At 47.3% G+C, this 22,114-nt stretch overlaps 2 protein-coding genes across 3 annotated transcripts in view; both read left to right on the plus strand.

The window, feature by feature from the left end:
* The window catches only part of SYNPO2L (synaptopodin 2 like), a 40,912-nt gene extending 31,815 nt beyond the window's left edge, over positions 1-9,097 (plus strand). For both annotated transcript variants that reach the window (XM_081191580.1, XM_081191579.1), the window contains one exon: positions 2,510-9,097. In XM_081191580.1, the coding sequence (XP_081047706.1) occupies positions 2,510-4,845 (2,336 nt within the window). In that variant the 3' untranslated portion in view covers positions 4,846-9,097. The remainder of the gene's footprint in view (positions 1-2,509) is intronic.
* A 10,020-nt stretch (positions 9,098-19,117) lies between these two features.
* Positions 19,118-22,114, plus strand: part of MYOZ1 (myozenin 1) — a 29,223-nt gene continuing 26,226 nt past the window's right edge. Inside the window, exon 1 of the mRNA XM_081191875.1 lies at positions 19,118-19,257. The gene's annotated coding sequence lies outside the window, so the exon portion shown is untranslated. The remainder of the gene's footprint in view (positions 19,258-22,114) is intronic.

Below are 22,114 nucleotides of genomic sequence, written 5' to 3' on the forward strand. Positions count from 1 at the left end.
ATGAAAAGAATTGGGGGTTGATTCAGGACAAGGAAAAGGAAGCATGCCTTCAAAAAAGATGCACAGTGATTTTATGGAATTTGCTCCCACAAAATGTAGGGGTGACCCCTTGGGGAGGCTTGCTCTGGAGGGTGACTAGAGAGGGTGACTCACGAGGGAGAGAGAACTCATTGGCTATTAGTCATGATGGCTACTGGGGATCGCCACATGCAGAGGTGAGGAGGGCAGACAATGCTGCCTCCATCCCTGAGCTTCTTGGAAACAGCTACCTTTGGAAAAAGGATGCTGAACTAGATCGATCCTTGGTCTGATCTTACATGATTATTAAACACAGAAGACTTCAGGTTTATTGGAATTTCAGCTATTGTTTCCATTGTACTTTGTACATTCCGTGATTTTTTTATGAGGTGTATAGAGCCCTGCGGTATCTTCAGCACCTTCTGTTCCCACAGATTTGTCTGTCACTCGTCTTGACCTTCAGTGTGCCCAGCAGTGGCATGGATAACATTCCAGAACAGCCCGTATCTCAGTGGTTGTGCCTCTAGAATGGATGGAGCAGCAAAGGGAGGAGAAGGAGGGGAAAAATGAGAGGAGGCTGAAGCAGGAAGTGCTGCCTTTTCTCTTAGGGCATTTTAAACATGGCATTAAAAATGTGTTTGAGACTCCTTCCTATTTATTTGTTTTAATGTCTCCTATGAACACTGTTCATGCATGATGAGGGAGAGACAAGAAACGGAATGTACACCCCGACTACACTGGAGTTAATTTTCGTTAAGAATCGTTTTACAGTCAATTTAAGTCTCGCATGTGAAAATGTTTCACCATGGTTATCTTGGACCATTGATTAAACGTAAAAAAAAAATCCATCGGAAAAATATTTTCCCCCGTTTTTATTTTAAATGTTTTCCATCAAGTTACCCCCTCAGATTCCAGAAACTCTTCAGCAGAGAAATGGAGATGGATGATAGCCTTGACTGCAATTGACAAGGCATCATTTTCTTCTTTAAGGTGATGAAATGTGTTTGGAATCGTATATCCGCTTGTGGCTCCCATCATGTGCTCTCTCCTTGCAGCACGCCCTTGGGCCCCCCCCCATCCCCACTTAAATTCTCTCTGTTACAAACACACATACTATGCTTCTCTGTGCTGGAGTAGAGGACACTTGGGCTTGAGCAGCACATGCAACAAAACGAGGTGGCAGAAAAATACCATTTCAGATATCTGCAAATGGAAGATCATATTTTTACATGCTGCTTTACATTTATTTATTTATACATATCGCTTGATTGTAGGGGGGAAAAGACTCAAAGTGGTTTACATTCTAATAGAAAACGAACACAGCACAGGAAGGGGGCTACTTGAAGAATAATAGAATTGTAGAGTTGGAAGGAACCTTTCACTTTGGTCTGCCAGGGGAGGAGGTGTTTCCTCTTCCTGGAAGCTATTTGTGGGGGATCATCTCAAAAGTTGCCCAGCTGGAGCCTGACATGGTACACCCTACTCAACTCTGCATGTGTAGACCCAGCCTCAGTCCTATGAAACCTGTCTTGGACTACCACAGGCAGTGGGAAATTGTTACCTTGATTTTTGTCCAAACCTCAGATCCAAACTGGAAGAGCCAATGTCAGAAGTTTTTTATTTTCCCCTATCCAGCCAGCTCTGATATCCCCACATTACCTGAATGCCTGGCACAGTACAGTTGTGCCCCGCAAGACGAATGCCTCGCAAGACGGAAAACTCGCTAGACGAAAGAGTTTGCCGTTTTGGAGGTGCTTCGCAAAACGAATCTCCTATGGGCTTGCTTCGCAAGATGAAAATGTCTTGCGAGTTCCTGCGGGTTTTTTTCCTCCCCCCCTTTTTCTAAGCCGCTAAGCCGCTTATCAGCTAATCCGATAAGCCGCTAAAAGCCGCTAATAGTGCTAATCCGCTAATCTGTCAATGGGCTTGCTTCGCAAGACGAAAAAACCGCTAGACGAAGAGAATCACAGAACGGATTCTTTTTGTCTTGCGAGGCACCACTGTACTGGTAATAGTTAGCAGGAGAGGCAAGAACATTCCTCATGTTGATAGGTAACTCTTAAGAACATAAGAAGAGGTTGCTGAATTAGGCCAGTGGGCCATCTTGGTCTGCATCCCGCTCTCACAGTGGCCAGCTAGATGCCTGTGAGAAGTCCACAAGCAGGACCTGAGTATAAGAGCACTTTCCCCTCCTGCAGTTTCCAGCAACTGATATTCAAAAGGATACGGTCTCCAGCTGCGGAGGCAAAGCACAACCATCATGGTAGTAGCTGCTGATAACCTTCTCTACAAATTTGTCAAATCCTCTTCTAAAGCCACCCAGGTTGGTAGACACCACTGCCTCCTATGGGAGAGAGTTCCATAGTTTACGACGCACAGTGTGAATCAGTACTGTATTTTACACATATGAACATAAGGCAGGCTTGGCTTTCCAGCCAGATTCCCCGCAGTATCCTGACTGTGCCTCTCTTTTTGTCCCTGTTCCTTGCAGAGCTTCATCGCAGTGAGAGTATGCAGGAAAAGAACGTGAAAGAAGCCAAAACCAAATGCCGAACCATTGCATCCCTGCTGACAGATGCGCCCAACCCCCATTCCAAGGGTGTCCTGATGTTCAAAAAGCGCCGCCAGAGGGCAAAGAAGTACACCCTGGTCAGCTTCGGAAGCGTTGATGAAGACCGCTGCTATGACGAAGAGGACGGCGTCTTCCCAACCAGCGAATCCGAGTTTGACGAGGAAGGCTTCTCTGACGCTCGGAGCCTAACCAACCACTCGGACTGGGACAATACTTACCTTGACATGGAGAAGCCCAAGGGGCCTCCTGCCCACGAGCAGGACCAGGCTCAACAAGGCCTCAGCGGGGTCTCAGGCAGGGGGGCGCAGTTGTTTGAGCAGCAGAGGCAGAAGGCTGGTGAACATACTGCGGAGAGAGTCCCTACTCATGAGCCAGAAGAACAGCCCCCACCTCCACCTGTCCTTCAAGTGCATAACGTATTACACAATGAAGCCCCCACTCCACAGAAGGCAGAAAGGGCCCCTCTGAGTGTCCACTTAGAAGCTGTACAGGTCTCTAGCCAGCTGCCGTCACCCAGCCCTGCTCAGCTCCAGTCTCCATCAGGCATCTTCGGAGGAGGCGGCGTGGGCTCCCCGAACTCGCCAAGTGCCACCAGCATCTTCAACAGATCCGCCCGACCTTTCACTCCCGGTTTTCCCGGGCAACGTCCTATGACTTCCTCTGTCGTGTTCAGACCATCTGCGCCAAGGAAAAGCAGTGAGAGTTTTGGTGGACAGAGAACAGCGGCGCCTCCTTTCTCCTCTGTCACTCCCGGGACCACTCAGCTTCCTGCCGCTCCCATGGCAGTGCAGCCTAGTGGCCCAGCAAGTGCCTCTGTGTCTCTGTATATCCCAACCCCTCCATCGTTGGTGCAGCTCTCAGGGGCTGGAAATTCTGCAGAGGCCAAGCCACCTTCCAACACAGCCCGAACCTCCACAGCTTCCATATACCTATCGGCACCTTCTAAGCCAGCTGCAGAGGCTGTCGCTGCCACACCCCTGCCATTGCTGCCTTCTCAAGGCCAAGAAACGGCTTCTTCGACTTTGTACATCAGCCCAGCCCAACAGCAGCCCCTCTCCCAGCCCTTCACTGCTGTAGCGCCAGCCATCTCACGGCCTGCTTCTGAGCCCTTTGCCTCCAGGGAACAGAGAGTTGCAGTTCCGGCTCCCAGAACGGGTATCTTGCAGGAAGCTCGCCGGCGGAGCAGCAAGAAGCCCATGTTCAAGACTGCGGAGGAGAAGAAGAAGAATTCCCCCAACCCCGAGTTGCTGTCTCTAGTGCAGAACCTGGACGAAAAGCCCAAAGGAGACCACCACGGGGCAGGCTTTGAGTCTGGGCCCGAGGAGGACTTCCTCAGCCTGGGGGCCGAAGCCTGCAACTTCATGCAAGCCTCAGGCCGGAAATTCAAGACCCCGCCCCCAGTAGCTCCTAAGCCCCAGCCGTCAAAGGCCTCTGGCGGACTGGTGAACGGCTCCTCCTCTGCCAACGACATATCCCATTTGAAGGGGAAAGGGGCAGAGCTCTTTGCCAAGCGACAGAGCCGCATGGACAAGTTTGTCGTGGAGTCTGCTCTCACACCAGCCCCAAAGGCCAGAACCCCATCCCCGACCCCTTCCCTGCCTTCCTCCTGGAAGTACTCCCCCAACATCCGGGCCCCACCCCCCATCGGTTACAACCCACTTCTCTCTCCGTTTTATCCCCTGGCAGCCAGCAGGTCGCAGGCCAGCAAGGCAGAGAGCAAAGTGAAAAAGGGGCCCAGCCAGAAATCGGGGATCAAGGCCATCGACTTCATGCGGCACCAGCCGTACCAGCTGAAGTCCGCCATGTTCTGCTTCGGGGATGTGCCAGGCTCTGACATCCAGGCCTCCTCCGCAAGCCAAGCAGCCCAGCAGTCCAGCCTGTCTTTCACCCCGGCCAAGCAAGTGCCCGTGAAAACAGCCCGGACCTATGAGATCCGCCGCTTCTCCACACCTGCTCCAGCGCCGGCTTCCAGCAGCCTGGCCCCTACAGTGCTGGCCCCCCGCTCTGCCACCACGTTGGATGAGCCTGTGTGGAGGACAGAAATGACCTCCATCTCTGCCCCCGCTTCCCCAGGGCCCTTCCAGGTGGCTCCCCCACAGTATCTAAGCTCCCCTGACCTCAGCCAGCCAGGCAGGGGGCCTTCCCCAAGCCGACCCTCCTCATCCTCCAGTTTCCAGGTAGCGAGACCCAGGTTCTCAGCTGCGCAAACTGGGATGCAGGCACACATCTGGAGACCAGGTTCTGGTCACCAGTGAAAGAGAAATAGCGCTTCCCCATCCCCATCAGTGGGCTTCTTCACACGTTGTGGTTTTTTAGGTGTACACCTAAGGGTTGGGGGGGCGTACATCTTCAAATTTAAAGTGTAAATGCAGCAGTTTATCCTAAAAGTGCACCCACCAGAGAGCTACGATTGGCTGCAGCTCACTGCTGAGTTCCCACTTTGTGGCAAACCCAGGTTTGCTGCCGTGTAGTAATGTGTTGAGATGGCCCACACACACAAGGCAGGCGTTTGAACAGAATAGTTACCTTCCGCTCCTCCCCTCCCTTTTCTGTTTAAGTAGAGTTCCTGTAAATTAGGACAATGAAGCCAAATGGGAGGCAACCAGCCTCCTTTTCCGAATCACTGAACTATCCACTTTTTGGAGTTGCAACGTTTCCAAGGGATTTAACTGTGTGTGGCCGGAGCAGGAGAAAAGTAGCAACGATAGAAGGGTTTGCCATTCACGTAGCGGCAAGATTCATAACCGCCCTAGGAAAAGCAGTGCTGTGCAGCTGTAAGCAAGTGCATTTTTATCTCTGAGAACAGCTCCTCGCCTCATCATCTGGAAGCCCCGTGTAGCGTGAGCGTGGTGGTAAGGTGGAAAAGAAGCAGTCGCAGAGGCATGGATGGACCCTCCTAATTGTCTCTCAACACCTGCCTGCTAAAGCCCACAAATTCAAAGTTTTCATCACTCTCTTCCAAACAGGATTGTCTTGGAAGCTTGTTGTGTGTTCCTTGGGGAGGCAGCCAGTGATGTATTGCAAGTTTCTGCTCATGCTAGGTGTAAGATACCCGGTCTTTGCCCTGTCTTAACTGAGAGCACAGCCAAAGTTTTCCAAGGAAATGCAAATTGTTGTTATTATTTCTTAAATTTGTATGCGGCCATTCATCTAAAGATCCCAAAGTGGCTCACAACAGAAAATCACTTTCTCTTTTGCATTTACAGGAAAGGCTTGGCAGGCATTTCCTCAGTATCCCTGTGTTATGTCTCTGTCTCCGCATTAGCATTACGAAGCAAATACGGCGACTGCCAGGCATGGCATTTGCCTTGTAACATGCTGTTCTCTCTTGAAATGCCCCAAGACTGTGCCCCAGAATCATCTGCTTCTTCAACAGATAAGTCAGATAGAAAGTTTGAAAGCAACTAGTTGACACAGATGTGTGTGCCATTTCCTACGTAATTAAATGAGACAGGAGACATAAATTCCTCAAAGTTTCCTGGTCCTCTTCTGAACAGCTGAACGAGAGGCTGTGCAGGACTGCAAGGGCTGAAAAGCAGCATGAGATGAGAATTCAAGGTGGAAGAGGCACAGAGGCAGCAAGGCAGTCAAATGACTACTTCTTTATGGCAGTAGTGGGGTGAAGGTGTGTGAAAATGCAGGGAAGATCTTCTCTCCATCTCTCTCTGCTTAGTAGCCAATTTGCGTTGGTCAGAAACCGGACAATGTTGTGTGTCGAAGCACCAGAGAAGGAGAACCCTTTCAGAAAAATGAAAGGAAGACCAAGTGTGGAATTTTGGAGTGCAAGGTTTGACATTAATCTCTTGCTAGAATAGGACACTGTAAGTGGGAGGGAGGAATATGTGAGCAAGTGTGGGAGTGGTTTTCAGAGTCCACAGGACAGAGTTTTAAGGCGTTCCTGTACCTCAGATGCTTGGTCCAATGTCTGACAAGCTAGCAACTGGAAATGCAAGTCCAGGGCCAGTTTTTGTAGACTCTCCCAGGTCAATGAAAGCTAGCAGGGGGGAAAGGGATGGCTAGGAGTCGTATATCTATTCAAAGCCAGAAAGGGATAGAACAGGCAGCTTGCTGGAAGAACTGCCCTGGATGTGCTTGGGGTGTTTTTTGCATCCTCAGAAGCAGGCAGTGGCCATACTAAAACCAAGAAAGTGGCGGGGGGGGGGAGGGAGGAGAGATGGCGTTAATCAATGTAATACCTTTAATTTCTGTCAACACAACTTGAAGCTTCTGAGTTCGGCCTCTTTACCCATTTGCATGAGAAAATAACTATGTAAGGTATGAAGCAAACCCAGCCCCCGCCCCCCAAATATTTAATATGATGGTGGGGAGATCCGTTTTAACAAAATGCTGCACAGTGTATACCTGATTCCCACACAAACTTGACCTTGCCTGGCTTATCTTGGCCACAGTCCTGGCCAGTTCACAATGTATTGTTTGTATGGAGGCCCAGGTAAAACACCAAAGTACAAGGGCAGGCCACTGTTCCTGCAGAAACAGGGGCCTAATTAATTGTTTGTACTCTTGGGGCATTCAGTCTCTACTCAGAGAAAAGCGAGGGCAGGGCTTTTTTCCCAGCTCACTGAAACTCCGTTCCAGCACCTCTCAGATGGGTGCCATGCTCATTATAAGAGAGCAAGGGAGGTGAGTTCCAGCACCTCTTTTTCTAGAAGAATAGCACTGAGCAAGGGTGAATTGACTAGGCCCACGGCCTCCTGTGGTGCATCATTGCTGCACAGTTTAGAGCCATTCGTGAGTTTGGGGGGGTGAAGTTCTGAAGTGGAGAGGCTCCCCATGTGATTTAGAGCCCTATGTGTTTGCACATGAGGAGACTGAGCGGCTGAATAAGGCTTGTAGCATGGAGAAAAGCATGTCTGCCATTTGAAATCAATGCATCACGTATATGTTTTGGCCAGTTATCATGAGGCTCAAAAAGCAGCTGAGATGCTAGTTCCTTACTCCCTGCTGGTTGGAGAAGATACACACACAAAAATACATATATACTGTATATATGAGAATACTCCTGATCCTGTGAGTCAGGTGACCCCAAAGAGCCAATCCCCTGTCACTGCCTGTTACCGTAACCGTTTGCTGCACTCTTGTCTTATTGTAGATGGAGTCTAGATATTGTTGGACTACAAACTCCCACTATTCCCAGCCACCTTAGCCAACTGTAAGAGATGATGGGTGTTGTAGAACAACATCATCTTGAGACGCAATGTTGAAGAACACAGGCCTGAATTCAGCTCTCTGTTGCAAGAAGTTATCCTTTCAGCAGGCGATGGTGGTTGAGGTGGGGCTCCAAGTGCAAGAGGGTGGATAGGTTCAAGGAAGAGTAGATATGAAATGCTGGTTAACATTGTCTGAAGAATACGAAGTCTGAAGAATGCAAACCTGTCATTCAAGAGGGAGACAGATGGAGCACAAGGGTGGTTTGTAATGTGCGGTTTCCACATCCAGATATGTACTTAGGCCCAAGGTCAAATAAGTTTGGGAGGCCTCAGCCTCCGTGTAGTCCTGCTGACCTTATGCAGCCAAGTTTGAGTGTTGAGACCTAGCAAAATCGGGCCTGGGGAGGTAGGGTTGATCACTGGGACATACTTCTCGAAGTTGCTGTGCTGTGAAATGCAGATTGCCAGTTTCTGACTCTTTTGAGCCTCCTGTGTGTTTTACAGCTGCTTGACTGTCTGCGAGAAGCACTGTAGTGATGATAGCAGAACCTCCCTGGCCTGGCTTGCTCTGCAGCAACCAAAGGCGAAAAAGCTCTCTTGGTGCCCTTTCACCAAGAGCCCTCCTGGAAAGGCTTAGGACAGGCAGGAAGTATGGATTAGGGTAGTGATAGGCTTACCTTTGAAAACGGGTGCTGGGCACCATGAGAATGAAGAAGATAGGCTCTTCCCATTCCTTCTTCCTGACACAGGTTTTCATAGTTTAAGAAGAGATGTGAAATGGTGGAGGGAGGCAGCCTCTTTGCATGTAGCACGAGAAGAGAGCGCCCTAGAGGAAGGGATCCAGAGGCTCTGTTCTGCATGACAGCCCCTATGCTCTAGAAAGGTTCCAAGTCCTATCTTACAGCTTAGGAAGTGAAACCAGGAGCTAGAATTCAGAACAGCTTAGGAAGCAATACTGGGAGCTAGAATACAGAACAAGAGTTGGGAGCAAGGCATTTGGAGGAGCTCTTGATGAGGCCTCTGTCATTTTCACGGTCACACACAACCCAGCTGGAAACCACATCAGTGAAATTTTCACGTTACCCTTTGTCAGATACCTTGTCATTGTTTGCTATTTAGACCGGCATCTCTCTTGCTTCTCCGGGAGGGTGTTCAAATTTCACATCCAAGAAACGAACCTGCCAGCAACATCCTGAAATACACAGGGCTGTACATCTCAAAGAGTAAGAAAACTTTGTTCTGTTCTTTCGGAAATATTTTTATTTCATTTTATTTTTGAAGTTAAAAGTCACTTTACAACTGCGTGTGCTGAGGAATAAATTTCTGATACGCACTTTAACCGTTGCCTTCATTTGCCTCTTTCATTTTCAGTTTCTTTCACAGTGTGATCCCAAAACATCTTCACACTTGAACCAATGCTGTTACATTCAGTCAAAGTGACTCTGCATTGCGCTAAGCTGCCGTTCTAAGATAATGAGAGAAGGCGGCATTTAAGTAGCATTGATGCTGCTCATGTAATAAGCTGCTTTATCAGGCATAGGGAACCGCTGGTCGGGGATGATGAGCATTTTAGTCCACCAATGACTGGACAGCTACAGTTTCAGTATATCCGTGTGATGCAAAATCTTCAAGGCAAGTGAATGAAACATAGTGTATCCTGAGATGGGGAGGGAACTCTAATGAAGGACTTCAACCTCTCACCTGTTGGATTCTGAGAAATGTATTGCTCCCCCTCCTCACATCTTGACTGCCTTATATTTCCCACACTCCTGCAATCCTGCCCTTTCTCCTGGTACATATCCTGTTAGTGGCAAACAGATTCAGTGGGAAACAAAAACACAGAAAACACTGGAGAGTCAGAACCAAACCTGAAACTCCCTAACAGCCAAGAAAAAAATCAGGATTCCATACTCTACATCCTTGCTCTCATCTGTGAAAGTTGTGGGATTCTCCAGCACCATTTGCCCCTCCCCCCTTGAAAAAGTGGCTCTCTGTTCCTCTAAACCCATTAAGACTCTTCTATCTTCTTCCCTCACAATCAGAGGAAATGATGGATGCCTCTCAAATCCCCAAATCTCCCCCTGGAGAGTTGTGAGTGGTCTATGCCCTTTTGAGGCTGCCCTTTGTGGTTTCAGCGTGAGTTTTAAGGCAGGGAATGAGGAAAAGCTCTTACAGTCACCTCCATTGTGCTCCTAAACAAGGTCCCTTCTGCAAGTTGTTTACAGTATAGCAGGTTCTTAAAAACCAGTGCAAACATGTGCCTTTTCTGCTATCATGTATTAGGCCCACTGTGCATCTTGCAAATGTCTTCACTGAAAGGTCAAATCCACACAATTCATGGCTTTCCCCAAAGAATCCTGGGAATTGTAGTTTACCCCCACAAAGCTATAATTCCCAGCACCCTCAACAAACTAAAGTCCCCATGATTCTTTGGGAGAAATCATGTGCTTTGAATGTATGGTGTGGATGTGACCAGATTCTAATTCCTTCCTCCTTTACAAAGAGGATATAAGGCAGGCACACATGGCCACTAGATGGTGCTCTTGTGCTTCCATAGCTTAGCAGGGTTCTGCATTCACCTGCTGTAGTGATAAGTTGGGAGGATTTAAAATCTTATGGCAGACTTACAAATCCTCTCCACTTAATCTTTTGCCCTTTGGACTTCACAGAGAATCACATCTGGCAATTACTCTGTGCCACATATTTGCAGGGTTGCAAACCGATCGCACGTTCTTGGCTCTGCAAACGGATGGCTTGCAAAAAAATCTGTTTTGCTCCACCTGCGCTGTTAGGATCACAGGCCGCGTCACAATTCTTCCACTTCGCCCAGCAGGCAGCTGTGGTCTAATGATGCTAACCTTTTGTTGCTTGTGCAGGTTACAACTAGTAAGGGCTTGCTGTTTGCTGCTGCCTTAGGCTCTCTGCAAGGGTGAGATGCGTCACACCACTGAACTACAAGAAAAACAAAGGTCTGCGGAAAACAGAAATATAACAACTCAGCATGGAAGCATCATGTATGAGGTCTTATTTAGTGGTATGATTTTGCATTTAGTGGTAGAAAAATATGGTCACATCATCAACACCATATATTTAATGCACATGGCTTCCCTCAAAGAATCCTGGGAACTAGTTTGCTCCCCACAGAGCCACAAATTCCTACACCCTTCACAGACTTCAGTTCAGGATTATTTGGGGGGAAGTCATGTGCTTTACATGTGTGTTGTGCATGTGGCCACATAGCTGGGTTTGTAAAAGCCTAGAGGTTTTGCATTCCCTACGTCAGATGCAACAACATCATCAGTGGTTTAAAACCAAATACACGGAATAGAAATACAACAGAGCATAATTTTCTAAACCAGTTCACCCAACAACAGAATAAAAGGGTGAATCTAACCCTAGCCCACAATATTCAATCTATAATACTAAATAATAATAATAATAATAATAATAATAATAATAATAATAATAATAATAATAATAATTTATTTATACCCTGCCCATCTGGCTGGGTTTCCCCAACCACTCTGGGCGGTTTTCAACAAAACACTAAAACACAATAACCTATTAAACATTAAAAGCTTCCCTAAACAGGGCTGCCTTCAGATGTCTTTTAAAAGTTTGGTAGTTATTTTTCTCTTTGACATCTGGTGGGAGGGCGTTCCACAGGGCAGGTGCCACTGCCGAGAAGGCCCTCTGCCTGGTTCCCTGTAACTTGGCTTCTCACAGCAAGGGAACCACCAGAAGGCCCTCGGTGCTGGACCTCAGTGTCCGGGTAGAACGGTGGAGGTGGAGATGCTCCTTCAGGTATACTGAAACAAAGAAGATAAACAGAAAGAAAAAATGGGGGGTGTCAATTACTTAGGTTAAAATATGAATAAAGGTAAAAGGTAAAGAACCCTTGGACGGTTAAGTCCAGTCAAAGGCGACTGGGGTTGCGCCGCTCATCTCCCTTTTGGGCCGAGGGAGCTGGCATTTGTCCACAGACAGCTTTCTGGGTCATGTGGCCAGGATGACTAAACCGCTTCTGGCGCACGGAACACCGTGACGAAAGCCAGAGCGCACGGAAACGCCGCTTACCTTTTAGAATATGAATAATATGAGAAGACAAGTGTAATCACAAAGAGGAAGAGGAGGGTTTGTTGTGTGCTTTTGAAGCAAAGCACATGAACCAAAGCTCCGCATTCTGTTTTAAAGACAAAAATCAAAAGTACTTCATAAGACAGCACCTTCCAAAAATGGGACGAAAGGGAACCAACCCTCCAAGCAGAGAACCAGCTCCAGAAAAGAGAGCATCTGCCTTACTTCGGCTCAGTACAGTGACCACTCTAAAGTTATCTTGCCCTTTTTACAATGTTCCAGTTTCTGCTTCGGTATTCCATTGTGCTAAAGTTTAGCACCTGGCTGCAAACAGCAGAAGAGCTATTAGGACTCTGTTGTGAAATTTAAGGACTTGTTGAGGCAGCTTACAATGATTGGATTGGGATAAATGACATACACTACAAAGCACACATTTAAACCAGAAGCATTCGGTATTCAGGCAATTCTACTACAGGGATGCGGGTGGCACTGTGGTCTAAACCACAGAGCCTAGGGCTTGCCGATCAGAAGGTCGGCGGTTCGAATCCCTGCGCTGGGGTGAGCTCCCGTTGCTTGGTCCCTGCTCCTGCCAACCTAGCAGTTCGAAAGCACGTCAAAGTGCAAGTAGATAAATAGGTACCGCTCCGGCGGGAAGGTAAACGGTGTTTCCGTGTGCTGGTTTGCCAGAAGCAGCTTAGTCATGCTGGCCACATGACCCGGAAGCTGTACACCAGCTCCCTTGGTCAATAAAGCGAGATGAGTGCTGCAATCCCAGAGTCGTCAGCGACTGGACCTAATGGTCAGGGGTCCCTTTACCTTTACCTTACTACAGGGTAACAAAGGCCTACTAAGTGACCTCAAGCCTCCTTTCAGCTTAATCTACCTCACAGGGTTGTTGTGAATGAAATGTGGAGTGGGGATCATATACAGTACATTGGACCCCTTGGAGGAAAGCCTGAATATAAAGATAGCAAATGAAATAAAGTTCACCTTGTAGTCACATTTCTTCTGGCTGTGTTCATAGCTTTAACAGCAAGAAGACCCAAACACCTGACCAGGTCCCTGAAGAAAACTGTGTTAATTTGCATGCCAATACGCTGCTTACTTGAGTTTGTTGGCTGCTTTGATAGAATCTCCTTTTTAAACACGTTGAGCCTGTAGCCTTACGAGCTGACCACATGACAACTGGCAACAGCAATGAAATGGACAAGATGCACCAGCAACCGCAGCTTGTTATCCGTGACCTTAATTCAATCTTGCAAGAATGTAAGATGACACAAATGTCTAGGGTTGGGAGTGTCGATAGCTATATGTGTGTACACATGGGGCAGAGCCAAGAATTTTGCCTGCTATACCTTTCAGTAGAGCTGCACATGCCATTGGCTTTGAATATTTAGGGAAGTTCTGTCTTCTGAAGCTCTCTCTCTCACACACACACAATTCTAAGTGCTGTGGACTTACAAGAGGAGTGACACACACTGCCAACAACGTGTGTTCCTTTGACTTTTGTATATATAGACAAGGAGGGTCAAAATAGCTTCTGCTGGACTGGAGAGTACATAGATTTGTATGCAGAGCAACAGAGTTGCCATATCACCTTTCATAATGAGGGGCACTGCAAGCCAAACTCCGAAAATGATGTTCGGGACCTGAATGTGACACTTCTGCAATGTGTGGTGACACAAACCAGGACAGGCTCCCACAGAGAAACTGGGGTGAGAAACATGAGTCTCATGCTCTCCACTGCATTATATCAAATTAGAACTTGGTAGGAATGACACAGGTGGCACTGTGGTCTAAACCACAGAGCCTAGGGCTTGCTGATCAGAAGTTTGGTGGTTCAAATCCCCGTAACGGGGTGAGCTCCCTTTGCTCGGTCCCAGCTCCTACCAACCTAGCAGTTCAAAAGCATGTCAAGTGCAAGTAGATAAATAGGTACCGCTCTGGTGGGAAGGTAAACAGTGTTTCCATGCGCTGCTCTGGTTCATCAGAAGCTTAGTCATGCTGGCCACATGACCCGGATGCTGTCTGCAGACAAACGCCAGCTCCCTCGGCCTATAGAGCGACATGAGCACCGCAACCCCAGAGTTGGCCGCGACTGGACCTAACGGTCAGGGGTACCTTTACCTTTAGGAATGACAAGAGACCCTTTTGCCAAAGCAGTGCCCCTCACTGCTCAGCAGGGATTTGCTTATTCCTGGACCCTAATTTCAGAGCACCAAAGAATCTCAGGTTTCCCCAATTCTTTCTTCAGTTTTGTCAGAGCATCCTTACAATGCTACCACTCTAAGGAAATGAAACAAAACATCAAACATCCTTCCTTTCTTTCTTTCTTTCTTTCTTTCTTTCTTTCTTTCTTTCTTCAGTCAGTAGATTAAAAAAAACATATTTAAATATAATAAACTGCATGTAACCTTTCATGTAGGTTTTATATAATGTGATAGTGAGAAGCATGGACAGAACGTGGTCCGTATGTTTAAAATTATCCCACTGTCACTATTGGCCATGCAAAGCAAAGAACTAAGAGTCAGGATGAAGACCTTTCAGTCAAGCAGGCATAGTGGAAAGTACTTTCACTTAGGCATAGTCCCAGCCTGCCATGATCCTACAACATGAGGACTCCACAGAAGCAGAGTCCACTGGGAATGATGGCTGGTCCATAGACACCCCAGTGGATCAAGGTGAGAGAACCTTGAAGAGAGATCCCCACAGCTGGGAACCTTGATTGCAGCAGGAGAGTCTGGCCCTTTAACTACAGGAGACAGAACTTAGTGGGTGGGGCTTCCAGTCAATAACTACTATGTAGACCTGCTATAAAATTCAGCCAGTTGCTCTAAGCTCTTGCTGGAACAACTTGGATGTGTTGCTTTAGCAGCTTTATCTATGATGCTGAACTCACAACTTGGGTGCTTTTGCCTGTACAGCCAGGAACCTCTGACCTCCAGTTTTGTGGACTATCACCCCTATTTGTGGTGGACATCCCTGCGGATCACAATACAGCCTGACCTGGAACTTCATATAGTTCTTCAACATGGAGGAGAGGCCAATGGACTGCCTGGGTGGGTAAAGTTATCTTAAATATAGAGCCTAAAGGGACACCATAGCTCAGCGAGCCATTCAACCTGGAACCTCAACAGCATACCATCTGGGGGTAAGGTGTGCAATAACATAACTTTTCAATTTGTAGCCCTAACAACTCCTGGCACCCACATGGAGAGGCCCCCATGAGATAGTCCATGTGGGAGAAGGGTGCTCTGCCTGATAGCTGATTGCAAGAGACTCAGCCCCTGCTTGGGAAGGGTTTCTCTTTCAAAAAAGAAAGGGAATCCAGAGAGTGGATGCTCTGCAAGATCAGGCGCTGACGTGAAACGGCTCTTACGTTCTTGCACAAGGCTATGGGAATGAGGTTACTTGCAGGGGAGAATGCTGAATGTATGGACCAAGCCATAGAGAGCCTGCTTACAAGCAGCTGGTAAGAGCCCAGCAGCACAGGATCCAAGGAAACTTTCAAAGAATTGAGATCCATCAATAGCCAGCCAAATCCCAAGTCTTGATGACTCCCAGAGCACGGTCCCACAATTGACAGTAGTTATGTGAAAGAGGAAAATTCAGCAGGTGTAGTTTGCACAACAAGCTGTCATTCCCTCTTCCGCACGATTATTAACAGCGCAAGAGCCCAGCTGTCTTTTGCAACTGACCACAGTGGTTCAGAGTGTGAGTTCAGCATCCTTTTCTTCGGAAAGGCCTGTAGAGAGTTTTCTTTCAAATTCTATTTCTGATGGATTCAGGGACTCTGATATTGTGTTAGGGGGTTTCAATAACTGAGGGGTCAGAGGCTGGGTCACAACAGTGCTGAGTGTAAGCATAAAAGCTCCTGGTGTCACATAACCCAAGCTGGAATTGCAGCAGTTACCAATGCTGAATCTGACAGCACTTGGTGTTTGGGAAGAAACACCTTGAATATGACCACCTTACTTGACTGCATCTTGCTGTCAGCAATTCCTCTACACTGCACCCTACACTGCACCCAGTTCAATAAATAATAATAATAATCATCATCATCATCATCATCATCTAACATTGTGTATGCCATCAAATGCCAACAGTGTCCTTCAGCTCTCTATATTGGACAAACAGGCCAAAGAATAAACGGACATAAATCTGACATCAAGAATCACAAAACAGAGAAACCAGTAGGAGAACACTTCAATCTCCCAGGACATTCTATACAAGATCTCAAAGTAGCTGTTTTACTACAAAGGAATTTCAGAAATAGACTGGAAAGAGAAGCTGCTGAATTGCAACTCATTACCAAACTCAAAACCATGGAGAGACCTGGTCTGAACAAAGACATTGGATTCTTATCTCATTATACATGACTAAGCCATTTCTCACCTTCTCACCCCTTGCCTTTTCCTGTAAGACCTATTACAGTCGTTAAGAGTCGTCAACAGGCTCATCTCAGCTATCTGCCAATCTCCCATTCCCACCACCCTTCTGAGTAATACCCCTCCCCACCTTCTCACTATATAGAAGGATCTGGCAACTTCTGTTTCAGTGTATCTGAAGAAGTGTGCATGCACACGAAAGCTCATACCAAGAAATAACTTAGTTGGTCTTTAAGGTGCTACTGGAAGGAATTTTTTTATTTTGACTATGGCACACCAACACGGCTACCTATCTGTAACTGGAATAATAATAATAATAATAATAATAATAATAATAATAATAATAATAATAATTATTATTATTATTATTATTATTATTAAACACACACCGCCCATCTGGCTGGGTTTCCCCAGCCACTCTGGGTGACTTCCAACAAAACATTAAAAATACAATAAAACATCATTAAAAACTGCCTTCAGATGTCTTCTAAAAGTCAGATAGTTGTTTATTTCCTTGACATCTGGTGGGAGGGCATTCCACAGGGCAGGCACCACTACCAAGAAGGCCCTCTGCCTTGTTCCCTATAACTTCACTCAGGGACGCGGACTTATAAAAAATATTGGGGGGGGGGGGGCCGGGAAAGCTCATGAATAATAAATAAGCTCATGAATATGCAAATAAAGTGGCTCCGGCCCTAAATAGGGCAAGCCACGCCCCCCCAGCCAGCCGATTGGCTGGCTGGGAGGTGTGGCCAGTCGGGATTCCCCTGTTCTCGCGGGATTTCCGGCAGTGCCTTGGCAGTGGCGGTGGTGCTGCGAAGCAGCGAGGCAGGAGCCCCCGCCCCCGGGGATTCCCTAATCTCGCGGGGGACGGCCGGGGCTCTCCGATTAGGGCGCGCGGCTGGCTGGCTGGCGAAGGAGCAGGTGGGGAGGAGGCGGGGGACGGCGACGGCGCTCTGCTGGAAGGGCGCCCGAGATTATTGGGGGGGCTGAGCCCCCCCAAAAAAATTTTTGAGGGGGCTCGAGCCCCCTCAGGCCCCATGGAGTCGGCGCCTATGACTTCACTTCTCGCAGTGAGGGAACTGCCAGAAGGCCCTCGGCGCTGGACCTCAGTGTCCGGGCTGAACGGTGGTGGTGGAGATGCTCCTTAAGGTATACTGGGCCAAGGCTGTTTAGGGCTTTAAAGGTCAGCATCAACACTTTGAATTGTGCTTGGAAATGTACTGGGAGACAATGTAGGTCTTTCAGGACTGGTGTTATGTAGTCCCGGCGGCCACTCCCAGTCACCAGTCTAGCTGCCACATTCTGGATTAGTTGTAGTTTCTGGGTCACCTTCAAGGGTAGCCCCATGTAGAGTGCATTGCAGTAGTCCAAGCGGGAGATAACTAGAGCATGCACCACTCTGGCGAGACAGTCCACAGGCAGGTAGGGTCTCAGCCTGTGTACCAGATGGAGCTGGTAGACAGTTGCCCAGGACACAGAGTTGACCTGCACCTCCATGGATAGCTGTGAGTCCAAAATGACTCCCAGGCTGCGCACCTGGTCCTTCAGGGGCACATTCAAGACCAGGGAGCCTTCCACACCTGCCCGCCCCCTGTCCCCGCCCCCAAACAGTACTTCCATCTTGTCAGGATTCAACCCCAATCTGTTAGCCACCATCCATCCTCCAACCACCTTCAGGCACTCACACAGGACCTTCACCACCTTCACCATGGCTTTGACATTTGCAGCTCTTGCTTGGCATGCCTTGTGCTTCCAGTCCCTTGCTTCCCTGTGTTTCTCTTAGGGCGCCTCCAGACTGCTTAATATTTTGTGAGGCATTTAGGTTGCAAAAATTGAAGCAGTCTACCCTCTAGCACAACAAATCCAATTTGAAAAAGAAATGGACTGTGGAAAGTGATGGGGAAACACTTTGAAAAGAACAAGATAAATGCATGATGAGCAGGACAGGACATAAATGCTCGTTGTTCTTGCATAACCCATGCAAGCAAATCAGAATGAATGCTCAATAAACACCGGATATAAACTAACTTCTGTGTATGCTTTGTGCAAGCAAACCAGGATGCATGTTAAATAAATAGGTCATCCAGGGGGAGCCCTCTATTCCCACAGTCCTGCTTTTCTCCAGATTTCTTGACACACATTCCTCTTAAGGAGTCAGGACTGCTTCATGCCTTACTTCCTTGCTCTGAGGCTTTCTAAATGGAGAGGCAACTTATAAATGTTAAAAGTAAATTTAGAAGGTAAATAATTTCCCCGTCTGCTGCAAGTACTCATACTTCTGTTGGTAAAAGTATGTGAACTGAAATGCAAAGTGTCTATTTTCTTCCTGCTTTGCACACTGGAGAGTTGAAACAAGTACACTGAGTCACCACCATGCCAACAGCAGCAGAAGTGACACGTGGCACGACATAGAGGGGCTGTGATCATATTGCTCGTCTGTGTTCCCCTCCGAGCCCCAGAACCTTTCCACGCCCATTCATCTCACAGAGCTGCCGGCCAAGTTCTGCAGAACTGCATGCCCCAACCGACCCATCTCTTATCAGCTTACAGCCGATTGCCCTTAAATGCGCGATTTCAAGCATATAATCCATATAGCTTTTTATGCAGGTAGCAGCAGTGCTTACAACCCAGAGGAAGGAGAGGGATGTGCAGAGCTGGTCCCCTGCTTGGTATCTGGCCCCAGGTTGAGGTAGCTGTCGTGGGAGTGCTGAGGTGCACTTTTCTCTCTTCCCAGCCTTGCCTGGGCTGGTGCTATCTGAGACTCTTGGACTCCGAGATCCCGTTGACTATTAATAACCCCAGGATGTCTGTGTGAGCAGTGTCTCCAAGAGTCAAATTCGCAGCACTCCACATCAGCACTTTGTGCCGTGCAGATCCTGAGCAGGGAGCGTGTGGGCCCCCGGATACCCAAGGGGGTCAAGAAGAGCTACTAAGCCTCCTGCAAGACCAAGCAAGCGAAGAACGCCAGACACACCAAGGTCTGCTCTTGCTGCTGGAGGCTCTGCGGAGTGGCCTTGCATGCGTGCCTGAGGTGAGTGCCTCCACAAGGTGATGGGGAGCCGGGAAAGGTAGCTAGGAGGGACGGGCAGTGGCGTAGCATGGGGGGTGCAGGGGGGACCGGCCGCACCGGGCGCAACATCTGGGGGTTAGGGTTAGGGGGCGCAAACCCACGGGTTAGGGGGTGCAAATCACTTGCCTTGCCCCGGGTGCTGACAACCCACGCTACACCACTGGGGACGGGACATTAAGAGAGGGGGCAGAACAAATGGTGGAAAGTCTGCATTGCATAGCAGTGCGCTGCCCGGCAGTGGGGAAGGGGGTTAACAGGCAAAGCAGGCAGAAAGAAGTACTTGCACCTGTGAGCCTAAGACCCCTTTCCTCCCTAAACGCTCCCGGAACCACTAAATCCAGCGGACCCTCTTTCCTACACTAGAAAAGCAAAGTCCTGCTGAAGTCCCGCTCTTGGGGACAATGACCATTACAGAGATCCCTTTTTCTTGAAGCCATCCACTCATAATTGTCACCGCCGGCACTGGCAGCTTCAGCAGTCTTAAGTTACCATCCAGGACATTTGGGAAGGCTGCCAACTCTCCCGTTCCTTTCGTGGCCTTACTAAATGTCAAAATAGATCAGCTCTTTCTCTTGGATGTATCTCAGTATACTGCACATAAGGGTGTTTCCTCCCATGTTTCCCCACTTACTAACTTATCTCACTAAGTAATACTACAGCAGAAGTTCTTTCCCCTTCCCCATGAGGTCAGGTAGTAGCACCAATGCCTTGCCAGCTAGTTTCTGCTTGTTTTCTCTATCACCGGAGCAGCTGTCCAGGGTCTTGCCGAAGTATTCATACGGGGCATTTAATTGGCACATCTGCTGCCCTTGATTTGGAGACATATACATTTGGCAACTACATGGCATGGAGTTCACACTTGTTGGATGGATCCCAGTTAGAAAGAAAAGTGTGGAAATCAGTAAATAACTCCATTCCAGAAGACATTTTGTTGACCTGTAGGGTTCTCATTTGCTCTCGCCAAGGTGCTACACAGCAACAATCAGCCTATACCTCTCACCTCAAACTGTTCAAAATGGAATTTAAAAACAGTTTTAAGATGAAGGAGCTCTAGCCCAGCCTGAGCTCTTGGGCTCAAATGAGGAATTACAGGGTGAAATGTGTTTTGTCTTTTGAGACAAGAGTAATGCTGTCCTTTGCCCTTGAAATCTAAGAATAATGAATGAAAAACCTTGCTTGCAATGGATACATTTCACAAATCCTCTCAGTTTAATGCCTGCAATTCTGTACTTTTAATCAGAGACTGGAGAACAGATGGCAGAAACAGCAGAATTTAGATGTCCAGCTAGCTGATTTCTTCTTCTGCTTTAAATAGAAGGTGCAATCAGCTCCCTGGACAGCTAGATTCTACCAGTTATGCCATCTGTCAAAGAAGTCCTACCTATTTTGTCATGGCTGAGAGTTTGGGGTGCAATTGCCAGAACTCTCCCACATAATTGTAGAAGCAAAACTGGAAGTTCAAAGGTGGTCTTGTTTTATTTTTAACCACTTCCACAGCCTTAATTTTAATGATTGATAGCAAATGAACGCAACAAATTCATCTGTTGAATTCCCTGTCTCAGACAGTCTCATCTCGCCAAGGGAAAAACTGGAAGACAAAGGGGTGAACTAGGATTGTGTGGTGAAATAATATCCCTGTGGTTTTGTTCCTACTGGTGTAAATAACTTCTGCATTAGCAAAAACAAAAGTAATGGAAGGTGTTTTCCTATGCAATTGGTTTTTTGAGAAAATAACTTTCTAAGTTTCAAGAGATTGTCCTATATCTATATTCAACCTTCAAAGTGTACAACAAAATACAACAGCAGATTAATTATCATTTTATTGCATTGATTATGACTAGGAATGGGTGAATAATTCCATTTTGGTTTATGTCAGTTTCTCATTTTTCCAATCTGAGCACAGTTCTTGAAATTTCCACATCAGTTTCTATTTTTTTTAAAAATCTCATGAACATTCATCAGCATTTTAGTGCAAATTTCGCCTCGTATACACATTTTTGCATGCAATTTTTGCCTAACGCATTTTTGCAAAGCATTTTATTTTCCCTGATAGTTCTATTTCCCAAAAAATAATGCATTTTTTTAAATGTTATTTTCACTGATATATCCATTTTCATGCATATTTTATCTCAGTATGTGCACTTTTGTACACATTGCTTGGCTGGCGAACTGCTCAGCAAAATCCGGAGAAGTGAGAATTTTGAACAGTTGCATTTCCGTTCACATATTGTTTCGTAAAATGTGAATTAGGCAGATTCGCCTTTGTTTGTGAACTGAATTGAACCTATGCCTACCTTGTAGGAATGTGGCACATAGGTAAATAGATCCATTTCTACACAGTCTTTAAAAAATGTTGAGGTTCTCAAAGGCAAAATGCAGTATACGGAGACCAGAGCGGCTGCTAAGGAAACCAGAGAACACTGATTGGTGAGATTCTGGGAAACATATAAGAAAATTTAAATTTCTAGCGAACGCTTGTGATGCTCATGATTTGGGGGCAATGATTTTGCTTAATGATTTAATGGAGAAACCCCTGCACAAAACCTTTGGCTAATATGGTGGATCCTTGCTTCATGGGAGATGAGACACAATTTCTGAAAGGATGTGAAAAATATAGGAAGGAGTGTGATGGCTGGGAGGATCACAAGAAGAGTTGTTTGCCCAGGTATGAAGTTGGCCAGTCTCTTTAGGCAGCCATATAGGGAGCAGCAGGAATAGGCCTGTAGAAGTGTGGGTACCGTTGGCATAGGGAAATGTCAGAGGGATGACCTGGGTGCTAAATTTAGGCTGTTCGGTAAGAAATTTGGGACCTCCATGG

This window comes from Podarcis bocagei (genome assembly GCF_964188305.1).
Source record: "Podarcis bocagei genome assembly, chromosome: 4".
Lineage (NCBI taxonomy): Eukaryota > Metazoa > Chordata > Lepidosauria > Squamata > Lacertidae > Podarcis > Podarcis bocagei.